Source organism: Geotrypetes seraphini, chromosome 3, assembly GCF_902459505.1.
Source record: "Geotrypetes seraphini chromosome 3, aGeoSer1.1, whole genome shotgun sequence".
Lineage (NCBI taxonomy): Eukaryota > Metazoa > Chordata > Amphibia > Gymnophiona > Dermophiidae > Geotrypetes > Geotrypetes seraphini.
This window is the reverse complement of record NC_047086.1, coordinates 371893278-371909179: the sequence shown is the minus strand read 5'-3', so window position 1 is coordinate 371909179 and position 15902 is coordinate 371893278. Positions and strand designations below refer to the sequence as shown.

General features: G+C 42.4%; 1 protein-coding gene across 4 annotated transcripts in view; it reads right to left on the bottom strand.

Moving 5' to 3' along the window:
- Positions 1-15902, bottom strand: part of ABCC10 (ATP binding cassette subfamily C member 10) — a 109886-nt gene that overhangs the window by 57643 nt on the left and 36341 nt on the right. For all 4 annotated transcript variants that reach the window (XR_004538743.1, XM_033936883.1, XM_033936885.1 and 1 more), the window contains 2 exons: positions 4803-4901; positions 3086-3275 (listed from right to left, as the gene is read on the bottom strand). Coding sequence is in view for 3 of the 4 variants with exons in the window: in XM_033936883.1 (XP_033792774.1) it covers positions 3086-3275; positions 4803-4901 (289 nt within the window). In the remaining variant the exon portion in view is untranslated. The remainder of the gene's footprint in view (positions 1-3085; positions 3276-4802; positions 4902-15902) is intronic.

Here is a 15902-nt window from a genome sequence, read left to right as displayed (position 1 = left end):
TTATTGCAATATCATATACTTGGAATCTTTTAAGAAAACCATCAAACGACTGAGAATCATTCAGAATACTGCCGTCCGCCTCATCTATGGTCTCAAAAAATCTGATCATGTAAGCCTGTATTACAGAAAACTACACTGGCTGCCGATGGAGGCAAGAATCATCTTCAAGTGGGCCTGCCTGTGCTTCAAAACCATAACAGGTTCATCCCCAATCTACCTGTCGCACCATTTTGAATTTCCAGGCACAACTTGCACACGTAATGCCTATCTGTTTGCCTTCCCCTCCCTGAAGGGTTGTATCTACAAGAGATTCCTTATTAGATCACTGTCATTCCAAGAAGGCAAATGGAATAAATGTCTAACCACCCTTATTTCCAATTCTCCCTCCTACCAAACCTTCAGGAAATCAATTAAAACCTCTCTTTGATAAATTTCTCTGACTCTTTCCTACCTCGTATCTCTGAAATTATTCCGGATATACCTAACTACTCTCGGCTTACCAATGTAATTTGAAACTTTTCTCTGTAACATCGCTGTCTGCGTACAGTCTCTTCCTCTGTAAACCGCTCTGAACTACTTGCGGTATTGCGGTATACAAAATAAAGTTACTATTATCAAAAGCTTTCTGAAAATCCAGATACACCACATCAACCGGCTCACCTTTATACACATGTTTATTCACACCTTCAAAGAAGTCAAGCAAATTGATGAGGCAAGATCTCCCTCAATTGAACCCATGCTGACTCCATCTCATTAAATCATGTTTGTCTACATGTTCCACAATTTTATTTTTTATAATTGCTTCTACCATTTTGCCCAGCACTGAAGTGAGGCTTACCGTTCTGTAATTTCCAGGATCTCCTCCTGGAGCCTTTTTTAAAAATTGGCCACCCTCTAATCTTCAGGTACTACAGACGATTTTAGCAACAGGTTAAAGATCACTAACAGCAGGTCAGCAATTTCATGTTTGAGTTCTTTCAGTACCTTGGGATGTATACCATCCAGTCCAGGCAATTTATCACTTTTTAACTTGTTGATTTGGCTTCGTACATCTTCAAGATTCACCAAGATTTTTTTCTGTTCCTCCACATCATCACCCTTGAAAACCATTTCCAGTTCAGGTAGATCTCTTACATCTTCTTCCGTAAAGACCGAAGCAAAAAATTAATTCAATCTCTCCGCTATGGCCTCTGGATTTCTATGTGTTCATGCATAGCACTACATATGTCTAGTAGCGCTACAGAAATGATTAGTAGTAGTATTTGTTTATCTGCCTTGAAATTCTCAGTCGCTGTCATCCCAAAGCCTGAATCCTGCTCATCAGTCTCTCACCCCCTATTGCATACATCTCCTTTGGATTTCTATACCTCAAGTACATCACTCTGCACGTCTTCACATTACATTTTAACTGCCAGACCTTAGACTATTCTTCTTTAATTTTTGTAAATCCCTTCTCATGTTTTCTATTCTCTTTCTATAGTGTTCACTTGGATATTTTTGTGTCACCTGCAAAAAGATAAACCTTTCATTCTAAATTTTCAGCAAAGTCACTCACAAATATATTAAATATAATCGGTCCCAGTTATAAATCCTGAGACACTTTCCTCCAAATAAACTCCATGTGGTGCAATCCAGGAACTTTCCAGATGCTAATACCAAAGACACTCAGAGAGACCAAAATAATTAAGAGGAAAGCACAAGGTAACACTGAACACAGTATTAGGTAGATTCCTGGGTGCTAGGTCTGCCTCCTGAGTGTATACAGTCAGTCTTGGCAGATCTTGGTCTAGCAGGACTGGACGAAAGGAAACAAACAAATAAGAACACATTTTGCTCTATCCTGCTAGATCAGTCTAGACCTATGGGAGGTACCAGAGCTTTTATCCCACAGGGTGAGAGGAAGATACCATTTCCCAAGATTTTCCTACCAAAGACATTGTCCTACTCTGCTCAAACATCAAGCTTATAATGTTTAACAAACTAAAGGAAAGATGAGCGTCTTGCAGCCCTGCAACTGACCTTTGAGCAACTCTTTGCTTCAGCCTGGGATACAACCCAGGACCTGATATAAAGTGAGCATTAAGACCTGTGGGGTCTCTTTTCTATGAAGAATCTAGGCTGACTCAATAGTCCAGTGTGCAAAGGCTGAGGTTCTCTACAAGAATTCTCGCGGGAATAGATTGACTACCCATAGCCTCAGGAATAAATGTATCTGTTGTGCTAGAAACACTGCTGTATAAGCATGTTTTCTTTGCTTGATTATTGTAATTGGGAGTTCATAAAAATAAAAAAACCACCATTTAAACCCACTCTGTACTCTCATTGTAACCTTGCTGCAGAATTATGGCTTAGGAAACAATGCTGAATCTGTGTTCTTCTTCATTAGCATCCGATACATGCATTTTTTTAAAAATATTCTTTATTGGCGTACATCCAACAAAACAATCATAGAACAAAGAAACATTCTTGAAACAACAATAAGTGAAAGAAACATACTGTATAATAACAACGTTAAATTAGCTAAGACCAGATGTGGTGTGCTCTTATCCACACATGGGTTACATATTGTCAAGAAAATCCAGATGCAGTGGACATTATTAGAACATATAGGAATCTGGTCAATATGCCACAATTTGTCCTTTTATGTTTTTTTACAACTCCCATAAATAAATAAGCAAGCAAGCAATTAAATAAAATAAGTAATAGAATATATAATCACAGAATAAATAACAGGATATCGATTTGAGTTGTGCAATAAATTATGTTAGCTAATTTGTATTTTCCCTGTTTTGATATAGCTTTGGACAGCAGATGTTTTTTATGCTAGTGTTGTTGAGTTGGTAGAGCTTTTTTTTTCTAGATTTTAGGTCACCGGAAATCTGAGGTTTCTTTCCTCAGTTGTATCATTAGCACCCGGTAGATGCAGTTTTTTCATTAGTGGAGTTGTTTTGTGTTAATTGCCATCTTAATTATGCCAAATCTTCCTAGCATCCTAATGTGACCCTTCCACCTGGTTGGCAACTTCTCAGGAACAACGGGTATCCAGGAAGAGCATAGGCAACCAATGGATGAAAAGAGATTCTACCTGTCTGCACAATTTTCCCATCTTCCATCAGCACCAACATGTCTGCCTTGTCCAAGATCTCAAGTCTGTGTGTGCAAAGAATTCTGGTCTTGTGTCTGAGAATTCCCAGAATGCACTTCTCCATGATGTGACTGGCAACATCAGCATCCACAGCTGCTAGTGGGTCATCAAAAAGGTATATTTCCTTATTCTGAGAAAAAAAAAAAAAAGAGTCATTGAATCCACCCAGGGACCAAAGGAAGGAAGAAGGTTCCAAAGCATAGTTTCCTCCAAAGCATAGTTTCCTCTAAGCTGTGCATCCCATGCCATCATGTGTCCCAGCACATGCTATTTTACAGTAATACAGTTTAAAGGGAATTATACTGCTGGTCCCCAGTCCTAGTTTCATTGCTGCTGCTGCCGCTGTCGCCATCACCATAACCCCTGTCAGATGGCTCAGAGATGAACAAACCCTGCCACTGCTCTGATCCTTGCGTATCTTGTGTTAGAGTGCAGGAGAAGCACAAGCACTGGTGCTTTCATCTTGCACAATAAGGATCATGCAACAGGAAAAGGAACGATACCTCTCCACCTCCCTGTCTCATCCACTGTAAAGCTGCAGCACTGGGTCACTGGGTAATAGCATCAGAGGAGAGAAGGTGTAACAAATAAAATCCTGCATCACCCATCAGGGAAGCTGCACTCTGAGAAAGCAGGCATAGAAACAGACTCCCCATCTGCACCATCCAGATCAGATTGGAGGGGGCAGCACAGTGCAATGGATAAGAAGGAGGAGTTGAAAACTGTAATTAATACCTTCTGCACAGCTTGAGGCTTCAGACTGAATACCCATCTATCTAGAATGACACACCTATTGCACTAAAACTGGTCTTGCAGGCTTTTCTGTGAAAGCCTTATACAGTAAAACCTTGGCTTGCGAGCATAATTTGTTCTAGAAGCATGCTTGTAATCCAAAGCACTCGTATATCAAAGCAAATTTCCCCATAGGAAATAATGGAAACTCAGACGATTCGTTCCACAACCCAAAAACTTTAATACAAAATACTATACGTACTTGTATTGCAAGGCCTTGCTCATTTATAAGAACAGCCTTACTGGGTTAGACCGATGGTCCATCAAACCCAGTAGCCATGGTGGCCAATCCAGGTCACTAGTACCTGGCCAAAAGCCAAGGTGTAGCAATATTCCATGCTACCAATACAGGGCAAGCAGTGGCTTCCCCCATGTCTTTCTATAAGTTATGCACACAACCTAGTAGGCGCACTGTACAAAGGGCTAGATGCACTAAAATCAACAATCGTCACTAAACCTGTTTTCACAGCTTTAGTAATGACCACTATTACTGACCCAATTCACAAAATAGCTCATCGTGTGTTTTCCTCCTCGTCCACCCATTTTATGATCTGTCCAAGCAAATTAGCTAAAACCCCACGCAAAGTAGCCAAACGATTAATGCACTAACATCACTTGGCTATGCAAAAAAAAAATAAATAAATAAAACAGGGGTTTTAGCAGTGTCAGAGAGAGAAGAACCATTGGCTCAGTTGTGATGATGTGACACGTGTATACTGTATGTACTTATATTGCAAGACCTTGCTTGTATATCAAGTTAAAATGTAATAAAATGTTTTGCTTGTCTTGCAAAACACTTGCAATCCAAGGTTTTACTGTATTTGTATATTCTGTGAATACTTCAGTATAATTGTTCCATACTCACCTGATAAACAGCTCTGGCAAGAGCAACACGAGCCTTCTGCCCCCCACTGAGAGTCACTCCTTTCTCGCCCACTATTGTCTGGTCACCTCTTGGTAAGATCTGTAAAGAGGAAGACAGAAACAGAGACAATAACAGCAGGTAAAGGCCATATGGCCTATACAGTCTACCCATCCATACTATCTCTTCTTCTCCCTAAGAAAACCCACTTGCATGACTATCTGAATCTGAGATCAGTACGGAGGCCTTGTCGTTGGAATTGATTTCATCTATAAGAGCGTAGAAGGTCAGACACTGGTGCTACAATTTGATATGTCAGCTGCATTTGATGTGGTAGACACTCCTCTATAGAGAGAGCAAACTAAGAATTTATGGACCTGTATTAAATTGGTTTGAAGGCTTTCTAAGGAACAGAACATATCAAGTGTGTCAACAACAAGAAGTTTCTCATTTGGACCTCTGGATGTGGTATGCCGAGGGATTCCCTCTGTTGTCTACATTATTTAATGTTTATGTGCATGCCTTGGGGTTCTGCCTTCTTAGGGTTAGGTATATCTATATTTTCCTTTACTGATGACATATTTTTATGTCATAGAAACCAATACAAAAGAAAGCAGAAAAATACAATAATAACCAAACACACTTCTACTTATCATCAGAAACAAAACAGGTACATATGTGTAACACAAAAACTAATAGAGGGGCACTGCAACAAGGGCCCAGAGCAAGAGAGCAACCAATAAAATGAAAAACGAGGAGGAAAAAGCCTCAGATCCCAACTTCCACCCTACAGTGACAGGTGGCAGGTATAGCAGGGTAAACCTCATAGGCATAAAACATCTCCTCATGCAAATCAAATCAAATCATGTGCAATGCAAGTAAATTCACTGAATTCCCAAAGATTAACAAATAATAGGCTTATCTGCGTTAGGAAAGGTCTGTCACACCGACAGTGGCCAGTGTTTTATATTCATGTGTTGTCAGAAACCTCCTCAGCGGAGTTAGTGCGACAGACCTTTCCTAATGCAGATAAGCCTGTTATTTGTTCCTCTGCTATGGAATGTTTATAGATTTTCATAAGCGAGAGGTATTCATCGATTTAAACTTTCTCTTTCTTCTAGGAAAGGAATTCAAGAAGTTAAGAATTTTAGCATTTAGAATTTTAGCATTTAGAATTTTGGCGTTTAAATTTCCCCAACTATGGAATGAACTTCCCCTAATTTTGAGGTGTCCCAGTTCCTTCCAACTCTTCCATAAACTTCTAAAAACTTTTTAATCCACTAAACATTTTGAAAAGTAACTCTTGTATTTCAGTTTACTTTATTTATTTATTTAAATCTTTATTCATTTTCAAATATTACAAGTGTATAATAGTCAAACAGAAAATCTTTAACTAATCACTTGACAATCTTACTTAAATTCCTTCAAATATATAAATATAAAAGAATCCCTACCCACTCACCCATATTAATAATAAACAATTATCAATTATTATCTTTCACATTCCCATCCCCCCTATATTTTATCTACCGGTAATACTAAGGTGTTTAAGATGTCTGATCATTAGAATAATTAATCAATGGCCCCCAAATCTTTTTAAAACTTATGATAATTTTTTTTTAAATTTAGAATATTTATTGAAATATTGAATTGAATAGCAAGAAATTACAACCATGAGACACATAACAAGAACTAGCAGCGAAACAACGCTGCGATACATAAAATATCACAACAGGCGCCCCTGTGAACGCCCTAGACCCCCCACCCCCTTCAGCAAAGAAGCATTATAAAAGCAGAGAACCTTCAGCCCCCTAAAGATCCAATTTCAGTGTAAGAACAGACCATGTCGATATGGAATGCTGATAATACCCTCTACGTTTAGCCACATATATTTCCATCTTCCCCATCACATATAATTTTGCCCTCCATTCAGTCACATCGGGTACCAGGGACTGTTTCCAACAGGCAGCAATAAGACATTTAAACACCGCCAACCCCATTCTCAATAAGCGGGTTTGCCACCTAGTGGTACAAATATTGGAAAGCCCCAATAAGCAACTCTGAGGCGTATTTTGGTACCGGAGTCCCCCCGCAATTGAGATAACAAACTTATCACTGTAGACCAACAGGGCGCCAACACAGGACAATTCCACCAAATATGGAGAAAAGTTCCGACAGCCTGATGACATCTCCAGCAACTATTGGACGTCTGAGGATACATCTTATGAAGTCGTTCTGGAGTATAATACCAGCGACTTAACACTTTGTAGACATTTTCTTGTATTAATACACAAACTAACACTCTACACACAAATAGTGTCCCACTCTTTATCTGTAAAATGGCAATGCAAGTTCCTCTCCCAGTGTTGTCGGAAAGCCAAAGTAGGTACAACGCTCCCCCTAATATATTTATATATTATAGAAATAGGCCTAGGAACTCTGTAAAATCTCCCACAGGTGTTCTAGATGTTCAGTTGCCAAAGGTAAGTTTTTATTCCACCCCTGAGCCCCCAGGTAATGTTTCACTTGAAGATATGTCAGGTAATCTCCCTTCCGTACCCCTGGAAGTCGTAGCAGAGCTTCAAAGGAAAGTACTGTCCCAGTCCGCAAAAAATCTCAAAACCTAGTAATCCCCGGATTGCCCACCGCTCCAAAACTGGATTGGTGTTGCCCACCATGAAGCGGGGTTCATCTCTCAAAGAGGCCAAGGTAGATAGGACCACCCCATTGTTAAACTCTTTTTTAAGGCTATCCCACAATTTGATCAAATGCAAAATATAAGGATTATCAATCTCCAGTTCCCACTGCCAGACTGTCTGCGAAGACCACAACATATTAGGTAGGCTATGGCAATATACTAAGGATTGTTCCAACCGCACACCCCACTTATGAGGGCTCAGGTTCCATTCTAACAGCATCTGTAGCTGCGCTGCCTGATAATACCAACAAAGGTTGGGGACCCCCCTACCCCCCCCCCCCGTGATCTATCAGCCCACATCACCCACTGGGAAATGCGAGGTGCTCTGTTTGCCCAAATAAACTTCCTAAACTCTGCCTGTAAGATCTTAAAACAGCCGAGGCGGTAAAGAGATGGGAAGAGTCTGAAACAAGAACAATAATCGGGGTAACACAGTCATCTGGAGGACGGCTATACGCCCTCCCCAGGAAAGCCAGAGCCCATGCCATCGTTGGAAATCTGTCCGAATCAATTGGAGAACTCTCCCATAGTTAGCCTCATAAAGCCGCTCCGAATCTATAGTCAAATTAGTACCTAAGTATCTAATGCCCCAGGACGCCCATTTAAATGGATACTGGCGCTGAAGATCCAAAATCTGAGGTTCCCCCAGGGTGAGATTCATCATCTCAGTCTTATCAAGATTGATCTTAAACCCTGACACATTCCCATAATCCTCCAAAACATGTAACAAGGGATCCACAGAGCAGTCTGGGTCCACAATATACAAAAGAATATCATCAGCAAAGAGAGCCACACGATGTTCAATACCATCAACCACGATCCCCTGCAACCAAGGGTGATTCCTGAGCAGGACTGCTAACGATACTATAAAGAGAGCAAAGAGCAAAGGGGAAAGCGAGCAACCTTGTCGAGTACCACATGCAATGGAGAAAAACTCCTTATACGTGCGATTAATCCGAAGATTAATGCTCGAGGCTCCCTGTAGAGAGCTCTGACCCAAACACTAAAATGACCCCCCAGTCCCACTTTATCTAGAACTGCCCACAAAAATTCCCAGGAAACCCTGTCAAAAGCTTTCTCAGCATCTACCGCCATTAGGACCGCTGGTTCCCTTGCCCTCCTTGCATGCCACATCAAATGCAAAGTGCATTATATGTTATCGCACACCTGCCTCCGTTGTATAAACCCAGATTGTATCAAATTGGGAAGAAACTTACCCAAACGTATAGCTAAGATTTTTGCAATAATTTTAACATCCACATTCAAAAGGGAAATCGGTCTATATGAACCACAATTCAAAGGGTCTCTTCCAGGTTTTAAAAGGATCGCGATACCCGCTTCCCCCATATTCTGGACAAAGTATCCCCCTCCTGTATCCTAATCACTATCCGCACCAATAAGGGAGCCACCTGAGCACCAAATATTTTTATAGAAACGGCCCATGTAGCCATCCAACCCTGGGGATTTACCAGGCTTTGTATCCCGGATGACCCCAAAATCTCCCCTAGCGTGATTGGCTCATTAATCTGCGCCCGGTCATCAGTAGATAATTCAAGTAAGCAGACCCCACCCAAAAAGTCCCGTATCCCCTCAGTCCTCTCATCCCCTTCAGCGCTATATAACCACTTGTAAAATTCCAAAAAGGAGTTACCAATATCTTTGTCCGTGACATAGAAACATAGAAACATAGTGGCAGAAAAGGGCTATAGCCCACCAAGTCTGCCCATTCCAAAGTATTCGCTCCCGAATTTACTCCCTTAAAGATCCCACGTGAGCATCCCATTTACTCTTAAAATCCTTCACGCTGCTGGCTTCAACAACCTGCAGTGGGAGTTTGTTCCACTGATCCACCACTCTTTCGGTGAAGAAGTACTTTCTGGAGTCTCCCTGAAACTTCCCTCCTCTGATCTTCAGCGGATGCCCTCTGGTGGTCGAGGGACCCATAAGACAGAAGATATCATCTTCCGACTCAATGCGACCCGTGATGTACTTAAACGTTTCAATCATGTCTCCCCTTTCTCTTCGTTCCTCAAGTGAGTACAGTCGCAACTTCTTTAGTCTTTCTTCATACGTTAGATCCTTTAGCCCCGAGACCATCCTGGTGGCCATTCGCTGAACCGACTCGATCCTCAGCATGTCTTTACGGTAGTGTGGTCTCCAGAATTGAACACAGTACTCCAAGTGAGGCCTCACCATGGATCTGTACAATGGCATAATGACTTCAGGTCTCCTGCTGACAAAACCTCTGCGGATACAACCCATCATTTGTCTTGCCCTGGAGGAAGCCTTCTCCACTTGATTGGCAGCCTTCATGTCATCACTAATAATCACTCCTAGATCACGTTCTTCCTTGGTCCTAACCAAGGTCTCTCCATTTAGTGCATAAGTTCTGCGCGGGTTTCTCTTACCCAGGTGCATTACCTTGCATTTTTTAGCATTGAAGCCCAACTGCCAAGTCGTTGACCATCTTTCCAGCAGTAGTAAGTCCTGTGTCATATTGTCAGGTAATAAGCTGTTGCCTACAATGTTGCAAATTTTGGCGTCATCGGCGAACAGTGATACCTTTCCCCTAAGCCCTTGCGTCATATCTCTTATGAATAAGTTGAATAAAATCGGGCCCAAGACTGAGCCCTGTGGTACTCCACTGAGCACGTCCGACGCTTCTGATGGGGTACCGTTCACCACCACCCTCTGTACTCTACCGCTCAGCCAGTCCCCAACCCATTTAGTTAGAGTGTCTCCCAAGCCCATTGATTTCAGCTTGTTCAATAACCTTCGGTGTGGGACGCTATCAAATGCTTTACTGAAGTCCAAATACACCACGTCCAGTGCCTCCCCGGCATCCAGTTGTCTAGTAACCCAGTCAAAAAAGCTAATAAGATTGGATTGGCAGGATCTACCCTGGGTGAACCCGTGTTGGTGGGAATCATGTAGATTTTCCTCATCTAGGATTGTGTCAAGATTCCGCTTGATCAGTGTTTCCATGACTTTACACACTATAGACGTGAGACTCACTGGCCTGTAGTTTGCTGTCTCTGTCTTGCTGCCCTTTTTGTGGAGTGGGATTACGTTAGCGGTTTTCCAGTCTAAGGGGACTCTTCCTGTGCGTAGGGAAAGATTGAAAAGCACAGATAATGGTTCCGCCAGGACTTCACATAACTCCCTGAGTACCCTGGGGTGTAGGTTGTCTGGTCCCATGGCTTTGTTCACTTTGAGTCTTGATAGTTCGCTGTAGACGCTATCTGGCGTAAATTCGAAATCCTGAAACGGGTCTTTCTGGTTATCTACCGTCTAAAGCTGTGGACCGTCTCCCGGTGCCTCACATGTGAAGACTGAACAGAAATATTTGTTTAGTAGTTCTGCCTTGGCAGAATCCGATTCTGCAAAGTTACCATCCGATTGCTTCAGGCGTACAATCCCATCTTTGTTTCTTTTCCTGTCACTAATATAGCTAAAGAAAGATTTATCTCCTTTCTTAATGTTCTGTGCTAGATTTTCCTCCATTTGGATTTTGGCCTCTCTGACTGCTTTTTTGACAGCTCTGGATCTGTCTAGATAGTCCTCTTTCGCCTCCTGTTTTCCTAAATGTTTTTAGGCGATATATGCTTCTTTTTTCTTTTTAACTAGGTCTGAAATGTCTTTGCTGAACCATTGGGGTTTTTTGTTTCTCCTGCGTTTACTTACTGTTCTTATGTAGCGGGTTGTCGCTTCATGTAGGATGGACTTTAGAGTCGACCACATATCCTCCACATTGTCAGCTTTTACCTGTTTATATAGCTCTTGATGGATAAATTCTCTCATGCGGTTGAAGTCTGTGCCTCTAAAGTTGAGAACCCTCGTTGCTGTGTGTGACTTAGGGAAACCCTTCTCGAGGTTGAGCCATACCATATTATGGTCGCTGGAGGCCAGTGTATCACCTACTGAGACTTCCGAGACGCTATCTCCGTTGGTGAGTACTAGGTCTAGTATTGCCTGATTCCTGGTGGGCTCCGATACCAATTGCTTGAGATGTGCACCCTTTATGGAGGTTAAAATTCTTTTGCTGCTACTTGTAGTCGCGGAGAGTGTGTTCCAATCTGTATCAGGCATGTTGAAGTCTCCTAGAATTACTGTGTCTCCGCGCAGTGTGATATTCTCTATGTCCTCTATTAATTCCATGTCTTGGTCTTCCTGTTGCCTGGGGGGTCTGTATATCACGCCAAGGTATAGGCATTTTTCATACCCTCTGGCTAGGTTCACCCAGAGGGATTCCCCGGTGTAACTAACATCTGTGATTCTGATAGTTTTGATGCTCTCCTTAGTGTACAGTGCTACGCCTCCTCTTATTTTACCCTCTCTGTCGCAACGAAGTAAGTTGTAGCCCGGTATAACCATATCCCACCCATGCGAGTCCGTGAACCAGGTTTCAGATATCGCTATTACATCCAGATCGGCATTTATTATTTCACTCTCCAATTCTAGAAGTTTATTTCCCAGGCTGTGTGCATTTACATACATAGCCTTCCATATCTGTGAAGAGTTTCCCTTATGAGTTTGTGTGTCTCCTAAATTAACATAGACAATTTTCCCTGACTTATTGTGGATGTTATTGGTACCTACCTTAGACTCAGAAGTGTGGGTGTGATTTGCCTCCTCAGGGTGGTTTCTTACTGCTCTGGGATATAAGTATGTACCCTCCCCCTGTGGAGTTTAAAGCCCTGTGGAGTAGGCGGGCCAGTCGATGTCCAAATACGTTCTTACCTCTCCTGGTTAGGTGGAGTCCGTCTGGTCCTTGTAGTCCCTGGATCGTCTCGCCGTGGTCTAAGAATCCAAAGTTCTGCACCATTCCTCCACCATGACGCCCGCCGTAATTGAAGCCCTTGCTTGCTTTATTTTAATGAACGAGCCAACTGCGCACTACATTTATTGCTATGCTCATACAAATAGGACTGAAAGAGCTCCCTCATATGATTAAACTCTTCCAGCTGAAGCTGTGACAAGTCCCCACGCACCTGGCACAAATGCGCCAGGGTCCTAGGGTCCAGCAAGCGCTTAAGCATCATTTCCAAGGAAAGAAGGCGTTCACGAAGACATAACTGAGCTCGAGCTCGTCGATGTTTAAATCGAGGCAGACTTGGTTTTTTCTGTTACATAGAGCTTTTTGGACCCCAGTTAGATTACAAAAATTAAATAGTTCCTTGTCTAATGGATGCTGGCATTGTAATATAGATGTAGGGATTTTGGATCATCTTTTGTATTATTGTCCCCATATCTTAGCCTTTTGGAACTCAATCTGGGATCAAATAAATTGTTTATTGGAAAATCATGTAGCTTTATCTTATGATACTGTGATATTTGGAATGTCCATGAGGAAAGAGAGTCAGATATCATCGAGTAACAATAAACTTTTATTGATCATGACAGGAGTTGCCATCCAACATATTACTAATAATTGGAAAGATCACAGTAGACTTAATTTTAATTTCTGGTGGAATTCGTTGTGTCACTTATATAGAATGGAAAGATCATTGGCGGTACAGAATGGAAAGTATAAAAGTTTTATAAAAATATGGGAGCCATTAACATCTTTTTTGTCATGATTAAATGCCATTTTTCTATTAATTATACACCACTTAGTGATGAAAGAGGGGAAGGGTTTAATGGGAGGGTTTATGATCTTATAATGAATAATGGGCTTAGAGGGAGGGTGGAGGGAGGGTTGCATTTATATTTATAAGATACAATGATAAGATGTTCAAGTGATCTAATTAATAGTGTTTATTATGATTCTTGTCCACTTGATGAAAGTTTAAAAACGAATAAAGAATTAAAAAAAAAAATCGAGTACCCCACTTAATGAAGACCCCTCTCAAAACAGATTTTAAGGCATCCCACAGAATCCTATCAGACACCTCCCCCATATCATTAAACTCCAAGTAAGTTGCTATACTCTGAAGAATCTCAGCTTCCACCTCAGGAGCATTAAGCATTAAGACTCCAATATCAAGTACCACTCCCTAATACTATCCCAGAACAATCCACGGATACTGGAGCATGATCTGACACCTGAATGCTCCCAATCTCTGCCCCCTGTATCTGTCCCCAGTGCCCATCAATCCTAGAATATGTTTTTTGAGCATGCGAATGAGTATAATTATGTTGAGTTCCATGCAATAGACGCCAGCAGTCCACCAATCCTAGAGCATGCATAAACCCCCGGAAAGCCTTAGTATGACCCTTTGTAGAAGTACCCCCACCTTTAGAATGATCTAAGCGTCCGTCTGGAAGCACATTAAATTCCCCTCCCAAAAATACCCTGCCCTGAAGGAACGATATCAGCTCTCCTTGTAGATTACGATAAAAAACTACCTGGTCAACATTAGGGCCATAAATGTTCACTATCGTCACTTTCCTTCCCTGCAGTGTCCCTCTCAAAGCTAAACATCTCCCCTTTGAATCTCTATAAACCTGGTCAACCACCAATCCCAATCCCCGTTTAACCAAGATCACAATCCCACCCTTTTTTTAGTCGAATCTGGTCCCTGATGTGTCCAAACATGTTCATAGGCAGGATTTTGTAAGAGAGCTGCAATCCTAGGTCTCAAATGCATCTCTTGCAAGAGGCAGACATCCCAACACAATCTCTTTAGATCCCGAAATACAATGCTTCTTTTCCCCGGATTATTCATTCCATTAACATGACCCAATTCTATGTACTTTTTGCTGAGCCCCATAGTGTGACCGCACAGGTTACCACCCCACACCCACCCTACCCTCTGTCAGCACCCAGACACCAGCTTATTCCTAACCCCCAAAACTCTCCAGTTACACTGCCCCAGCACTCAACCACTCACTCACCACTCGGACATATCTCCACCCCCAAATCCACCCTGCTATAGAACCAAGTACCCACAACAAGCATACACATCGGTGAACCAAACGCCCTCATGGATTCCAGCAATGTCAATGTTCCAGAGCGCTAACCCCAGTTCAGGTCTCCAGCACTTGCATCTTTTTAGTCGACCGGGTAATCGTACGCCACTCCTCCAGTGGTCTCCCCGCTTTCTTCGGTGTCACTCCTGTTGAAACAGTAGGTAGATTGTTACAGCCCAGATCTTTCAAGGCGAGCCATGCATCACCCACCGTGTCCACTCTGCGCGACTTTCCATTTACAGTCAACCATAATCCAAAGGGGAACAACCAGCGGTAGCGATGACCCTCAGTCCGCAGCACCTGAGTCACCTCTCGAAATGCCCGTCACTTTTGCAGTCGTGAGAGCCAGATCTTGAAAAACTCCCAATACAATCCCATTCCATTGGAATTGTGGTTGTCTCCGAACTGCTTGAAGAATCTTTTCTTTGATTAAGTAATCCCCAAAGCTCCCCCTCCATCCTCGACACGTGTTGTTCAGAGGCCTCAACACGACCACCCAAGTCACTGACTTCCGCTCTGATTTCAGTCAGTGCCGTTCGAAGATCCTCACGAACACCTTTCATTTCGACTTTTAATTCCTGAAACCAGGTTTCCAATGTCGTCTGCCTTGCCGCGGTGCTATCTCCTGGTACAGCGGCATTCGGCGGTTGAGTTTGGCATCTGTGGAGACGGCCCCGGAGACACCATTTTACTTTTTGCCACCGGCGACCCCGTCACTTTCGTCGATCTTTTGCTGATTGCCGTCTCACTTTTCTAACCGCCGACGACTCGCCATGTACTTCCACCACCGATGCTCGTGTTTGCGGGAGCAGAGCCGCTCTTGGGAAACAATTTAAACCACGTTGCCTGCAAGCCCCATCGGAGCTCGAAAGCTATGCTGCCATTCGGTTGGATGACGTCACTTCCTCCAATCTACTTTATTTTTTTAAATTTACTGTTAACCGCGTCGAGCTTTCCTTTGGTTAAAGACCCGATATATAAGGTTAAGTTTTAGTTTAGTTTTATTTATTCAATTTTCTATACCGTTCTCCCAAGGGAGCTCAGAACGGTTTACATGAATTTATTCAGGTACTCAAGCATTTTTCCCTGTCTGTCCCGGTGGGTTCACAATCTATCTAATGTACCTGGGGCAATGGGAGGGATAAAGTGACTTGCCCAGGGTCACAAGAAACAGCGTGGGTTTGAACACATAACCCCAGGGTGCTGAGGTTGTAGCTTTAACCACTGCGCCACACACTCCCCTTTGGAAATTCAGTGGATTTACTTGCATTGTACAGAGCACCAATTTAAATTTCATGTAAGGTTTTTTATGCCTGCTATACCTGCTATACCTGCCAGCTGTCACTGCAGGGTGGAGGTTGGAATCTGAGGCTTTACTCTCATTTTTCATTTTATTGGTTGCTCTTTTCCTCTGGGCTCTTGTTGCAGTGCCTCTGTATTAGTATTTATGATACACATATATACCCGTTTTGTTTCTAATGACAAATATTTTT